The sequence below is a fragment of the Chanodichthys erythropterus genome, chromosome 10 (assembly GCF_024489055.1).
Source record: "Chanodichthys erythropterus isolate Z2021 chromosome 10, ASM2448905v1, whole genome shotgun sequence".
Classification (NCBI taxonomy): Eukaryota; Metazoa; Chordata; class Actinopteri; order Cypriniformes; family Xenocyprididae; genus Chanodichthys; species Chanodichthys erythropterus.
The window spans coordinates 59,390,882-59,405,261 of record NC_090230.1 but is presented as its reverse complement, the minus strand read 5'-3'; the positions used below and the strand labels follow the sequence as shown (position 1 = coordinate 59,405,261).

At 38.1% G+C, this 14,380-nt stretch overlaps 1 protein-coding gene across 8 annotated transcripts in view; it reads left to right on the top strand.

The window, feature by feature from the left end:
* nrg1 (neuregulin 1) overlaps positions 1-14,380 on the top strand; it is a 102,608-nt gene that overhangs the window by 62,852 nt on the left and 25,376 nt on the right. For 4 of the 8 annotated variants that reach the window (XM_067398430.1, XM_067398429.1, XM_067398426.1 and 1 more), the window contains exon 1: positions 5,586-6,192. The exons of 3 other annotated variants lie outside the window; for them this stretch is intronic. In XM_067398430.1, the coding sequence (XP_067254531.1) occupies positions 5,682-6,192 (511 nt within the window). In that variant the 5' untranslated portion in view covers positions 5,586-5,681. Of the gene's footprint in view, positions 1-5,522; positions 6,193-14,380 lie in introns of those variants that run through there. One more of the 8 variants, XM_067398425.1, reaches the window with a different exon arrangement.

Here is a 14,380-nt window from a genome sequence, read left to right as displayed (position 1 = left end):
TTGTGGCTGCTAAAACGCAATCAACCACATGAGCATCTAGACTATGAAAGCAATCCAGTCGAATGCGTTTTCAACTACTGGGTGTTCCAATCGACCAAAATGCTTCTTAATACCAGGTTGTAAACAGGGCCTTAGCTTCTCTGAAGCAAGCATCCTTTGTTCCAATGCAGTATCTGCAGCAGCGGTCAAGACCTCCTCATAAACTCAGAAGAAAGTTCAGACGGGAATTACATTTCCACACAATGCTGATGGATGCCAAAAAAACAGTTGGTCATTTGTCCGGGAACTTTCTAATGGTAGGTGGGAGGAAAAATACTTACATTTCCGACTAGCACCGATAAATGCTAAAATGACATCATGGCCCCATTTAAAACAATTATGAGTGACATTTTAGGGCCAGTTGCATGTGTGTTTTGTCTCAGCAGAGCTCCAGTGGCTATATATGAGCTCATGCGTAGATGTTTCTGCTGTCGTGTGGTCTGCATCAGTAAAGTCCAGCTGTACTGCAAAATAAGACATTCTGCAAAGACAAGAAAAGATGTCATGCATATGGTATTTGGATCCAGTATCATTCATGACATTCTCTGCATATGTCTGAATGTTTTTATAAGTGGTCATCTGAACAGGTTAGGTTTCAATTACAGTGTCTAGACAGGTCTGTGGAGGACTGCCGATTAGTGATAGACAAATTATATGAGGAAAACAAGAGATGAGAGAAATACAGTGTATGAAGAAGGCCAAACCAGATCAGAGCAAAGTACATTTTGGTGAGTGTTTCACCAGTGGCACTTGGCCGAGGTGTTGTGGGTGCTTGTCAAGGCTAAGCTAGGGTGTTCTCATAACCTAGGGAGTTGCTTTGCGCCGTTCTGGGTGGTTAAATCCCTAACCTTAGCAATAGCAATAGTAATGCTTGACTTGATGTGAGTCAGGCTGCCCTGTAGAGAGTGTTGCAATCATGTAGGCGTGGACAGGAAGCTGTCTGATGTTCTGGAGGTGTTACTGCAGTGGTCTGTATCTTCACTGTAGTGCGTCCAGTGCAGACAATCTCTTTGTCTATAGTGGTCTCTGTCACGCCACACTCTTCCAAATGAAAGCCATTTGGGAAAAGCTCTGAAGGAGAGAACACACTGCATCTCCAGACCACATGAATAATTACAGCATTCTGAGTGCTGCACACTGCACTGCAGCAAGATCAGGAGAGTTTGGCTTTCATAGAAACATCATTACTATGATAAGATGACTAATGCATCAGCAGTGTGGTTTTTTTTTTTGTTTTTTGTTTTTTCTGCCAATGTGTGGGTACTTCTGATTCATTAGCCATATAGCATTTTGTGAAATAAAATGATTTGTTTTATTATAGCCCTCTCTGATTGGGAAGTCATTCAGTAAAGTGTTGGTAGATCAACCTTTACTGCAAAAAATTACTGTTAGAAAATAAGAAATTCTAAATAAATAATACTAAAATTTACCTAAATTAAGGGAGTTTTATGTTTAAACAAATTTTAAAAATCCACCAAAATAACAAAACAAAATACTCTTTGGTAAAATATTTTAAAACAACATATTCAAGATACATATAAGTTTTAATATCTTTTGCAATTTTGTTTCTCATGTAAATTTATGTAATTTTAAAGTTTAGATATTTTTACAGGAAAACAAGTCAGAGATAATGATCAAGAATAAAAATGTTTTCAGTACTTGGCATGAGACACCATTAGCAACCCATTTTATTTCTGTAATGCAGTATTTGCCCAAGTGCAACAGGATATTCAGTGAGAAACAATGTAGGGCAGAACTTGATTTTGAAGTCATTAGTTTTACATTTTGCTGAAATATTCAAGGCAGAAACTAGTTTTTCTTTGGAATAATGTGCACTAATGAATCAATAAAACCAGGAACATGATTTCACATTGCCTTTAAATTCCTGTCTCATCATTACGCAGTTAACTGGGCCCTCAATTGCTCTGTGTGTGAGATGAATGATCCTGCAGCAGTGGCACCAGTCGGGCGGGCTTTTGGAGGTGAGGGCATGAACACACTCAGACGTGACGCTGTGTGTGTCTGACTCCAGTCTCACTGCTCTGTGACAGCGCAGGAGAAAAGGCCTCTCTATTTCTTTAAAAGCTCTCAGTGTTTGTGCGTCAGCAGAGAAAGGCAACATTATTGAATTGGTGTCCAAGACCTTGTTCCGTGTTTGTTAATAAAACTCTTGCCTTGACGTGTTTGGCATGAAAAGCGTCTCATCTCCTAATGCAGCAGTAACCCATCACCTGCCAAACCAATGCTGCTTCACCTTACTGATCAGAGATTGTTCCAGATCAGATCTCTTATTCACCATTTTTAGCCATAAATAATTCATTCAACATCCTGTAAGAAGGATTTCGAATTTATCCTCATTTCACGTTTTGAGTACTTAGTCAAGAAGGTTAGATGTTTGTATTTGTCTGTGTGTTCATAGTTGTATTGCATTGATCTTTATTATGTGAGTAATACATTTAGTGTTTATTATATTTAGAAATAATACTAACACTTATGGCAATTTGTTTTAGTGCACCCTATCAAAAAGTCACTTTGACTTTGATGACTTGTTCATTTTGGCATGCTTGGGACCCTTTTTGGCACCTATCCCACATTATTAAGCCAATGACCTTCATATGTACAATATATATCAAAAAGGTATGAGGTTATGCTACATATAATTATTATCTGTCATTTTGATGGAATGGATTGTAAATTTTCCATCATTCTCTAATTTTTTCCCCCGTTGTTGTCATTGTCCTGAAGAAAACTAAGGTTAATAGTTGGAAGTGATATACACAGTAGCTGTTTCACGTCACGGCTGTCACTAAAAAGTCTTTGTAAACATGTTAAACATTCTTTTAATAAGGAATGTATATGACTTTTTCTTTAGTTGTTCCTGAGTTGGTCCAGCAGGACATTAGCATCTGTCCATACAATGAGAGTCCATTTCCTCTCTTCTTTGAGAGTGAGGGGTCATGGCTGTTGACCTGACCTTATGACCCTGCTGCACACACACCTCATGTACATTTGATTCCCAGCCTAATGGCAATGAGACATGGGACAGCTTAACAGGCCTGGGGGGACTTAAACCCCTCAGTATCTGCTTCATTTACCCCTGCACAGGCTTTTGCTCGATGCTGCGTGTTGTGTGGTCACTAATCAGCTCATCTGATAATGGTAACATGTCATCAGTCCACGTCAGTATTGAAGGGCTTAGTTAACGCTAGTGGAACTCAATGTGTATATTTATGTCCATAAAAGAGTGAGTTTGGATGTCATCATTTAAAGATCATTCAAAAACTTACACAGGCGATGATGATGTCAAGGATGAGTCTGAATCTGACTAATGTGTTAAACAGATGGCCACTGATAACTATTATCAAAAGCAATGGGATAAAATCTGGATGAGATTTTTTTGGGGGGGGACAATGAACATTTTTGTCATGAAAATATAAAATATAAAATATTTAACCGAAATATAAGAATGAAAAAAAAAAAAGTAAAGCATCTTAAGCTTAAGGTTTAGTTTTAGTGTGCCTTAATTTTTTAACCTGTTTTATCTTTGTAATATTCAGCAATTTAAATCATTCAGCCATTTGTTATATAATCACTTTTACGCTTACATTACATTATATAATGGCCTTAAAGATGAATCACACTGTTAACTGTGAAATTGGCTTCATTTTGAGATCACTGAAGCAAATGAATATAATGGCAATGAAAGACTAGTAATGAACAACTCGAACTACATAATAGCGACAAAAACAGTTCATTAGTAAAGCCCTTGTTCTTACATTGTGTGTTAGTACAATTGATGTGTAAAGAAAACGCCTCATTATATTAAAGCACACTGATTTCCGGTTTGGCAGCAGTATTCCCTATGGAGTCTGTTCCTCATTCAGTATTTATTGGTCATGGATGGGGGTTCTGGACTGCCCGCGATCTCTCGGTCCCTGAGTCAGCGTTCCTTCAGCATGTAGAAGCAAATGTGATTATAGAACAGTAAAGGGCAAACTGAATATATACCAACATTACTCAAACAAATCAATTTAGCCTTTCAAAAATCAGCTCTGTGATTTTAAAAACAGGCATTTGATTGAATGATGCTGTGAGGGGCTCATGAAACGTTTCCATTCATATTTTATTCTCATTTATTATCAGCGCCACTGCAGACTTTTTAAGTAAAGATAATATTTAAAATCTGATAACTTGTGTCAGTTACAACTTCTACCAAAACAAGACCTCAGATGTCCTTAAATTGTAATTTAAATTGTACATTTGTGAAGTTGTTGAATTGGTATAATATGCTTTATCTAAAACCATTTTAAACAACAGTTTGTAAATAATCATGCAGTTTTTATGGGCTCATATTGATTAAATAATGCTATGAATATTTGTTATTTAAAAAATTGTTTGTTGCACCACTAAAGACAAAAATATCATTTAAAAATGGTGAAAAACTTAAGCAAAATACACATTTTATTTTATACATATCAATTTTAACCAGTGGACATGTGCCAACTACCTCCCCATGCATATATATTGTCTACCATCGCCCACCCTACCTTCTAGATACATTATTGGTTATTAGCCATTGAAAAAAATATATCACTCGACCACTAATAGAAACAATAGCAGCATATTCCCCTGAGAAAGTGTCCCATCAGTGTGTGTGCTACAACTCTATCCTCATCCACAGTAGAATCAATGAGAGAGAGAGGGAATAAGAGAGAAAGAAAGAGAGACTGTCTCATTCGCTGCCGTTCTTTCTAATTGGATCAAGCGCAGACTTGCCCGACTCTCTGCTTTGTGCTCATAGTGTGAGAGGAGAGAGACACCAGACAGAGCGAGAGACAGAACGTGTGTGTTGGTGTGATGGATAAGGAGAGGGAAAAAGAGGAGGGGTGTAAGAAGGGGTGTGTGTAATCTTCACTCCTATCTCCTTGTCCTTCCGTGTGGTTCTGCGTAAGTCTTTAACAACCGACTCTTACTCTGTTCCGAGGAGGCAGCGCTTTGATCGGACATACACCTGCTGCTTTCGGATGATTCAGCCGTTTTTGAAAGCGGCTGGCAGAGTGTGACAGCATGAATCGCAGCCCAGGCACACCAGCCCCCTCCTCCAGCCCTGCCCCCAGGTGAGTGCTGCACTCTCTCCGGACCTCTCTGACACGCTCTGAGGCGGGATCCACCCTGGGGCGGCCTCACACATCTGCCTCCGGAGCATATGCCTTATTTATAGACTTGCTTGTGTTTTTCTTCCTGCTCCTTTGGAAACAGTGAGAACGACCGGGGCGACAGAAATTAGAGCCACTGAAGTCTTCCTCTTCCTCTTTAGTAACGAGGTTAGTCAGTTGAGCATCGTGTCCGAGTCCCTTCCCCCTCGCTGGTGATCTGATAATGGAAAGAACACTTTATGAGGCAGCATGCCTGCCGCTGCTGCCGCAGCACTAGAGGGAGGTCTGCTGCACATCTGCTTCTGAGAGACAGAACGAGGGGGAGAGATGAAGTCGGAAGCGACGGAGGACATCTCGGCCGGACTTGCATCTCAAGAGGCTCCTTCAGAAGCTTTATCTGAGGTCACCACAAAAGTGACGGCCGGCGAAGCGGAGGAGGACATTCCGGGGGACGGCGACAGCTCCGAGCGTGGTCCTCTGGGATGCATGCCTTTGGCTGCGGCCGCGTGCTGTGTGTGCCTCGATCTGGAGCGGGTAAATAACTGCGTCCGCTCTGAAAAAATCTGCATCCTGCCCATCCTGGCCTGCTTGCTGAGTCTGGCTCTCTGCACTGCCGGCCTCAAGTGGGTCTTTGTGGACAAGATCTTTGAATACGAGCCACCGACCCACCTTGATCTCAAGCGCATAGGACAGGATCCTATGATAAATTCAGACTTTACTCAGAATCCAGTATCAGTCTCACCTTCCACGGTCACCCCGCCGACTCCGTCTTTCCCAGGACAGCCCAAGGTCTTTGTGGAGGGAGAGTCCACAGCCGGACCCTTTGAGGTCCCCTCATCTAAGGTGGCCATTTTAACACCCACTACAGCAGTGACTGTTCACACAAACTCTGTGTCTCCACCCAGCCCCAAGAGCACCTTCAAACCTGTCCAGAATGGCACTGCGAACCAATATCCATCTCAAACTCTGGAATCTAACGATATTGTTCCAAAGACATGTAAGTACAATCTGTGTTTGCTTTGGGGTCATGAAAATGTTAAAAGTTAAGGTTTAGGTGTAGGTCTAGGTCTCAAAATGTAGTATCTGCATTGAATAATGAAAATGGTTATGTATACTCCTGACAGTACAGTTTGTCCATTCATACAGGATCAAAGAACATTAATTGTTTGTACATTTAAGCAACTTGTTTCATAGTGAGGTAAGAGTCGGATGTGAGTGCCGCTGTGTCGTATATCACTTCAAAAGAAGGCGTGTTGTATCTTGTCAGTCATGCTGCACACTCATGTGACTAAGCCCTGGAATTATATCTAGGTGGGCGTTGATAGTGACGCAACGCCCCTTTGAATCTGCTTGACAATTACTGTGCCAAGTCCACACATTATTACTGGTTACCTGCTCACATGAGTTGCATCAGACCACAGCACACAAGTGTGTGATAATGCAGCAGTGCTGCAGTGAGAGGAGGACACTTCCTGTTGGCTTTGCTCCATTTCAAGGTCAGTGTCTCCACAAAGACTAGCCAATACCCTTCCAGAGAAAGATGATCGTCAGTAATACTATCTGCTCTCCACCGTGACTTTGAGAGCTTGAAGAATTATAATGGCTGGAGGACTGCCAGACTTCCACTCTCGGATCTTGGATCTCCCTCCCTTTTCTTTTTTCTTTCCAGTTTTTTTGATCAGCTCTGCCACTTTTAGTAGTGTGCAGTGATGCACTGTCATCCTGCAAGAAGTTTCCTGAAGTCCGTCTGATAATGATGCTGAGAATGTCTCTGCAGGTCAGAGCTCATTATTATGCAAATATAGAGCCAAGCCCTTCGGTTCTCCTGAGATTGAGATTTTTACTTAAATCCATTTGAAAGATTGGATTATCTCATCTCATCTGTCAGAGGTTAAGAAGACTACTTATGTAAAATACTGAGTCAAAACGGAATGAACATATGCTGGATGTCTTAAATAAACCCAATACATTTTTAACAGTCCATTTTTGCTCAGACCTCAGAGTGTTTCAGATGTGGTGGGCACCTTGACCACTGCCAGAGATCTTCCATGACTTGATCTTCATAACCTCACTTCACCTCAGCATTTTGCCTCATTTGGTTGCAGATGCACACTTTGCTTGAATCAAGTGCTGCTGGGAAGCTCCGAGACCCTCCCACTGCAAGCACTGTGATCAATCGTCTAGGTCTGAAATGGAAATGCAATTGGTTGTGTTGGACATTTCAGTCTAAATCAATAACAGACAGCAGATCAGCTGACTAACAAGGAAGCTTTAGTTAAAGTGACTGAGCCTGATGAAATACATCGCACATTTTGTGAGATGACAGATCAGGATAGAAATATTATGAGAGACTAATGCATCATGGGTGTGTATATGCGAAGCTTGTATGTTCTATACATGCAATTTATATCACCATGTTTTGCATTAGTACTTCATTGTACTAATACATTTCATAAGCACTCAAAAGCGTGTGATTCTATGAAAAGAAGCCCTTTGAAAGTTTTTCTAAATGTATGCATATTTGTTAAATAGAAATTGCTTTACTGCACAATATTCCCAAATTCAGAGGGATATTTGCTGTTTCACGAGAAATACTGAACACTGATCTCACAGTGGGAGTATTATTGATGTGAGCAGACAATGAGCAAACAGCCTATAACTGAAAATAGTGAATTTTGTAAATTTCATGTGCCGAGCTGCAGTTGTTTGCATGTTGATTTAGAGGATTTTGAAGAGTAATACTATTATGATTATTAAATTCTCACAGTACTAGATTATTGTGGGACAACTTAGTAATGCTGCCTCACTAGATTAGTATTAATGTGAGTTTTTCACTTTCGGTAGTTTAGCAAATAAACCATCAAGAACCATTTTAGGTTGTATGTATGGGAATCTTAGGTTGCTAAATAGATCTTTGGATGGACAAAGTTCCTGATATTTCTTTGAAGTTTCTTCAGATCAGTGTTTTAGTATCTGGGTTCTTCAAAGCACCAGTACATAGATGGTTTTCTACAGAACTTGAGAATAGCAAATTCTTTGTGGAGCTTCAAAGAGTTCTCTTATAGCATCAGAGTATGTGACATCAGACAGAAGTCACAGCTTCATTAGTCTGTTTGTCGTCTGACTCTGGTCTACAAGTGTTTTTGAGCTTGGGTACAATTCAACCTTTCAACATCAGAGCTCACTACTGACCTGTATTATAGATAGGCAGTGTTATATGTCTGGTTTGGTATGCCTTGTGCGAACGACCTGATTTCAATCTAACTGCAGTATTTCATACTAAAGCAAAGAATCAGATTTGGCCTGTATACAATGCTGAAATTATTGTTGTCCTGTGTGGTAACATCACTAGAGGTCCATACATTTTTCCTGGGTAACATTAGGCATTATAGATTGGGTGGTTGGGTCCTTTATGCTAATAGACCCTGAAATGCTGCATAGCACTAAATACATGATAGTAAACAACATACATAAGCCATAGGTCTCTATCCCGTAAAGTGTGCTGCTTATAAATGCACAGCACTGTGAACTCATTAAATAATGTATAAATAACTTCCCATAGACTCCGGAACTGATGGCTTTATTGATCAGTGCTGCGCGTCTCACCAACCTTTTAAAATGTCTTCCTTATGATGTCACAGACACGTTTCACATGTTCTCATCACCACTGCCATCAGAACTTGAAGACATAATGTAGATGAGTTATTACTTAAGCAAGGAATAAGTCTTTAGAAGAAGCGTCTTTCTGTTCTGTGATTTTGCATTTCATATTTCGAGCATTCCACTTACTGTTGTTTTCACTTTATCCATTTTAATTAAGAAATAATCTGTGAAGCTGTTCATTTCATTATTGGGTCTGCTCTCTTGCTGCTTTTGTTGAGTGTAATAAGGTTCATGCAGAGTTCATGCCCTGCTTTCAGTAGATGAGTTCCACCCGTCGCAGCGACACCTTTTACCTCTAATAGTAAATGTCTTATGGATTGTTTTTCAGCTAGATGGCAAAGATTTCGGCTTTTTAATTGCAGCCACAAGTGTTTTATTAGTGATGTAAATGTCAATATATTTGATCACTTCTATTTTTTGGTGTTTTCAAGCAGGGAACACATTATCATAGTGCATCTCAACTGCTTTCAAGTATTCATTTTAGATAAACGTATACATAAAAAAAAATATTTCTTTAAATCAAAATGTACTGGTTTTTATCACAAAATTCATAGAACCAAAATGATGCAAAAGTACATGGCATGATTTTATTGCAAAAGTCAATTTGGTTATGAAACTTTTGATAGATTTTTATGGTTTTATGCTCTCAATAACTCACAGCATAAAACACTTTGTGGTGGAGGCATACTATATTTTCCTATCCGACATGACTTTTTCCCTGCTAACTGTGACCCACCTGAGCCACTAGTATAAAGAGTTGGATCCAAAGGCCAAATTATAAATGCATCTTTACATGTGAATTTAAAATGAGGAAAATGATAATGTGCTATAATAGTATGCAGCATGTAAGCATATATCATCTTTTATTAGCTGTCTCTCAAGCGTTTCCTGTCCCACGAGGCCCATCTGTACGTGGTTTGAAATGTTTCATAAAGCTCATAAAGTCTCAGCAGCAGTCTCACACATACAACACCCCAGGACATGGCAAAAATGTGTTTCAAACACAAAAATTAGTTCTCTTTCCCCATCAAGCCTATCGCAGAGGAGCTGCGTTACATTTAGTCTTACATAAAGGTAAAGTTTAAAGTAAAGTTTAATTAGGACAATTCACGTCTCATTGATCACAGCATGTTAACCCCTTCCATAACTACACCAAATCCAAAACTAAATCCAAACAGTGTGTGATTGTGAAATGGGGCTGTGGGGTTGATGAATTCATTATTGTAATGGAGAGAGACCAGCTGAGGCAAACATCTCTGATTTAATTATGCTGGAATGAAGTGGCATCTGGCAGTTATGAGAAAGGTAACGGTGCCATTCCAAACAGAATCTCTAATGGGTCGTCATGTTCCATCCAGTGACTCAGCACATAAATAATAATCTTTTGGTAATATATGCTGGACATCTGTCCTTAAAGTCATTTCAGTCAACAGCTTCTGCCTCACAAATGTCCTTGCGTTAGATTTTAGCTGAAAGTTTTTCATCTACACCTTCTGCAGCTATTGTTAATGTGAGAATTTGAGCAGCACACTAGCTACACTGATCGTTACATGTGAATTGTCTCAGACAACACACACACACACCCTGCACGTGCAGCTGACATAAACCACACTTTTGTAAACAAAAAGAAAATCCTATCCAGTGGTGAAGTATTTTCTGTGTTGACAAATCTTTTGCGATGTCCTAATAACAGTTGTGATTCCCACGCAACGCGTCAATGTCTGCTAATGTCCGATTCGCGACCTAATGACTCATTTGAACAGATTCATTTTAATGAATCATGACAACTGATCGGTCCACACGATCTATAATGAATCATTTACTCGATCAACTCTGAAATGAGAACACAAGTGTACTTACGTCATTTAGCAAGAGTGGTTAGTAAAATTAGCCTTAATAATCCACAGTATTTTCAGGTTATTTAAATGACAATGTGTAGTAAATTAGGCCTACCTATAAAATCAGTTTGTTTAGACTGGAGTGAGGTGAAACCAGAACAAAGCAAGTTGTTGTTAGCTAGGTGCATTCAATTGTATATGGTAGAAAATTATATTATTAGTTAATATAACTTCTAAATGCTACTTTTTAATACTTTTCAGGTTTAGCAAAAAAGCATCTTCTCTTACATAGAGCTATAAAAATCACTTTTTTTTTCTTTCTTTTTTTTTTTTTTGCAAAGAGGGCAAGAAAGAATTTACTGTTTGTGTGGATGACCATGTCTGTCAGCACCAAAGACCATTTTTGACCCAGGAAAAACCTTGCATTGATTCATTTGAATTGAAATATTTAATACTTTCACAGCAAAAATTATGTATGCAATTAATTTAGATTAATTAATCACAGAGTATGTAATTAATTGGATTACAATTTTTAATCTGGAAAGCCCTAAAAAATTTTTTTTGGACAAATATCGCAAAGTGTGCTCACATATTTGCTGTCATTTTTGGTTGTTTTCTGTTCAACCCTTCATAGAGACTGCTGCATTTTTTTTTTTTTTTTTACAATTTAATTTGATGGTCCCCTTCAGGTGTTCTGTTGACTATAAGTAACGTTGCACCTACATGTGAACTAACTCTCATTATAGTTGAGCATTAGTAGACAATTTGGCAGGGCTGGGTAGGTTACTTTTCAAATGTATTTCACTACAGATTACAAAATATATTTGTAACTTGTTTTGTTAGATCACCCAAATTTTGTAACTTAATCTAAATACTTGACAATACTTCGGAATACTAATAAGTATGTAACACAAAAAAGGTAATTGCATGTAATTGCATGGACTCGCGATTGCAACTTTATATCCTGCAATTCTGAGAAAAAAGTCAGCTGTTGCTGTTAGGTTAGGGTTAGTAGAATAAGTTGACTTAGTTGCAAAGTTACTTAATTACTAAACAGCCAGTAAGAACAAAATAACTGTGCTGGTCACTTTACATCTCTTCAAGTTTAAGTGGGCAGTTCTCAGCAATTAGATATGAAACTGACAATAGTCTTTCAGTGATACTGAGGCATCTGATGGTGGATTTCACCCTCCAGCCCCTTCTTGTACACTTCTTGTGCACATAATTTCTACTTTGTCATGTCTTGTGGAGTCTTTGGTATCTGCAGAGGACAATAAATATGTCCATATACTATTTGGCCCTCTGCAGGCCCTGGATTGTATGCAAGAAGTTTTGCTATGAAACCTCATGAATATGTAGATATCGCATGTGTCTTTTCATGACCTTGTTTGGTGGAAGGTAACAGGGTTTGAATGGATTGCCAAAGGCATTGTGGGTACAGCGAATATATGATACACTCCTGAGAACAGAACTCCCATGAGTCTCTGCTGCATAATGATATTGGTGAGATGCACATCAGTCTTATATTACAATGCACATGGACAAGGTCAGCGAGGCAGGAAACGCTACGCCAGCAGCGGCTCATACTGGATGTGTGAATGTCACATGATGGCAGCTTCTTCTGAATCTGAATCATGATATAATAATAAAATGTTTATTTCGTTGTATATAATCATGGAGCAGCTCACTGACAGAGGTAAAATATCAGTGAGTGTGAAGTCATCATCTGCTGCACCTGTGAATCTGTGTGTGTCTATGGAGAGCTGAACTGGGTTTTCCTAAAGATTACCTTCAGAGTCTCATTAACACCACACACACAAATACAAACTAAGCCAGAGAGTGACATGCGTGTGAGAGTGTGCTGTGTTTGTGTGTGAGCAAAGTGTGTGGAAATCACATTCCCCTCTGAGCAGCGGCTGATTTCCCAGCCGTCCACATAACACACATCTTTCTGTGTTTTTTCTTCCTCTGTTTGAGAGCAAGCAGCTTAATGAGCATTTGAAAGCTAATGAGCAGACATCTGAGAATAGACAAAAACATACCATCACGCTTCTTTCCTGATGCTGAACTTTGATGTGTCTGTTTTATGTTTTAAAGAGACCTCATTTCTTCCTCTTATTATACAATAACCAATAAGTCACAGTTGTTTGAATGTCATCCCATTAGAGAATAAAATATCAAAGAAAGTGTTATTTGTTGTAAAGAAAGATACGCCACCTATACAAACAAAAAATTTGACAAAAAGAAGTTTGTTCAATTTGAAATTATAAAACAATAAGACACTTGAATTTTGTAATAATGTCAAATTAAATGTTTCATTTAAAGTACATTTCAAATAATTAATTTTTAATAATCTTTTGTCAGGCTTTGAAGAACTACACATATGTTGATGTTGACTAACATGCTAAAGCCTATGACACAAGTTGCATTAGAAAAGACTTTATTTTACAGTTTACTTGTTACACATTACATGTAGTTACTGTAGAAATAACTAGAAATTATGCATAATTACATCAAACTAAGCTTAAACCAAACCCTAACCTAACCTTAAAGTAAGTACTGTATATGTTGTTAATTATTATTATTATTATTATTATTTAGTATTTAAATGTATAATTACAGTGTAACATGGACACTTTAAAATAAAGTGTAACCAGTGCATTTTAGTTTTGGCCATACACTTTAACCATACTTCAAAGACAATAGAAGTAATTATGAGATCACATAAATATGTACTTAAGTCCTACTTAAGTGGGTCCAAAATTATTCCAAAGTTCAGCTAATTGCATTTAATGTAAATTTAGACTATAATACATTTTCAGTTAATAGAATTAACATGGTATTAACAGTCTGAAAACATCACATTCAGTTACTGTTCTTTTAAAGTATTATTTTCTAAATAAACATAACATTGGTAAGACTTTAGGGGATAGATATTCACTATTAACTAGTTGCTTATTGGCATGCCTATTATTAGGATATTTGCTGTTTATTAGTACTTATAAAGTGCACATATTAATACCTTGTTCTGCATGACCATATTCTACATGTAAATCCCTTAATCCTACCCAATACCATAAACTTAACAACTACCTTACTACCTATTAATAAACAGTAATTAGGAGTTTGAGACAAAAGTCATAGTTAATAGTTAATATTGAGGATTGGACCCTAATCTACAGTAAAATTATGCTAATGTATCATTATTTTTCACAAGGGTTGTCATTGTTAGTACATAATGATCACTGCCTTTCATAATAAGCGCCTTGATTTGGTGCTGTGTTTGGAGCAAGACCAACATATAAAAGCCCTAATGAGCAGAAAGGCTGGCACAGAGCGCACTGCGTACTTCCGTCTGAAATTGGGGATTAGTGCTGGAACGCTGTGTTGAGCGTGAACTGCTCATGGTCTGCCTTGAATATCTGTGTTTCCACTGGAACAGCTGTACAGAGAAGAAAAAGACATTCACTCTCTTAAACACAGGACATTAAAAATTTGCCTTTTCTATACCGGAAGGTAGTTCAAAAAAAAAAAAAAAAAAGTGCATAGATTATGTACTTATAAGCAATTATTAATGCTGCTAGCTAAATATTACAGTTTCTAAGATTAAAATAAAATATAAAAAAAATAAGAAATAATCATAAAATAAGTAGCCCACTAGCCCAATATATCTGTGATTATGCA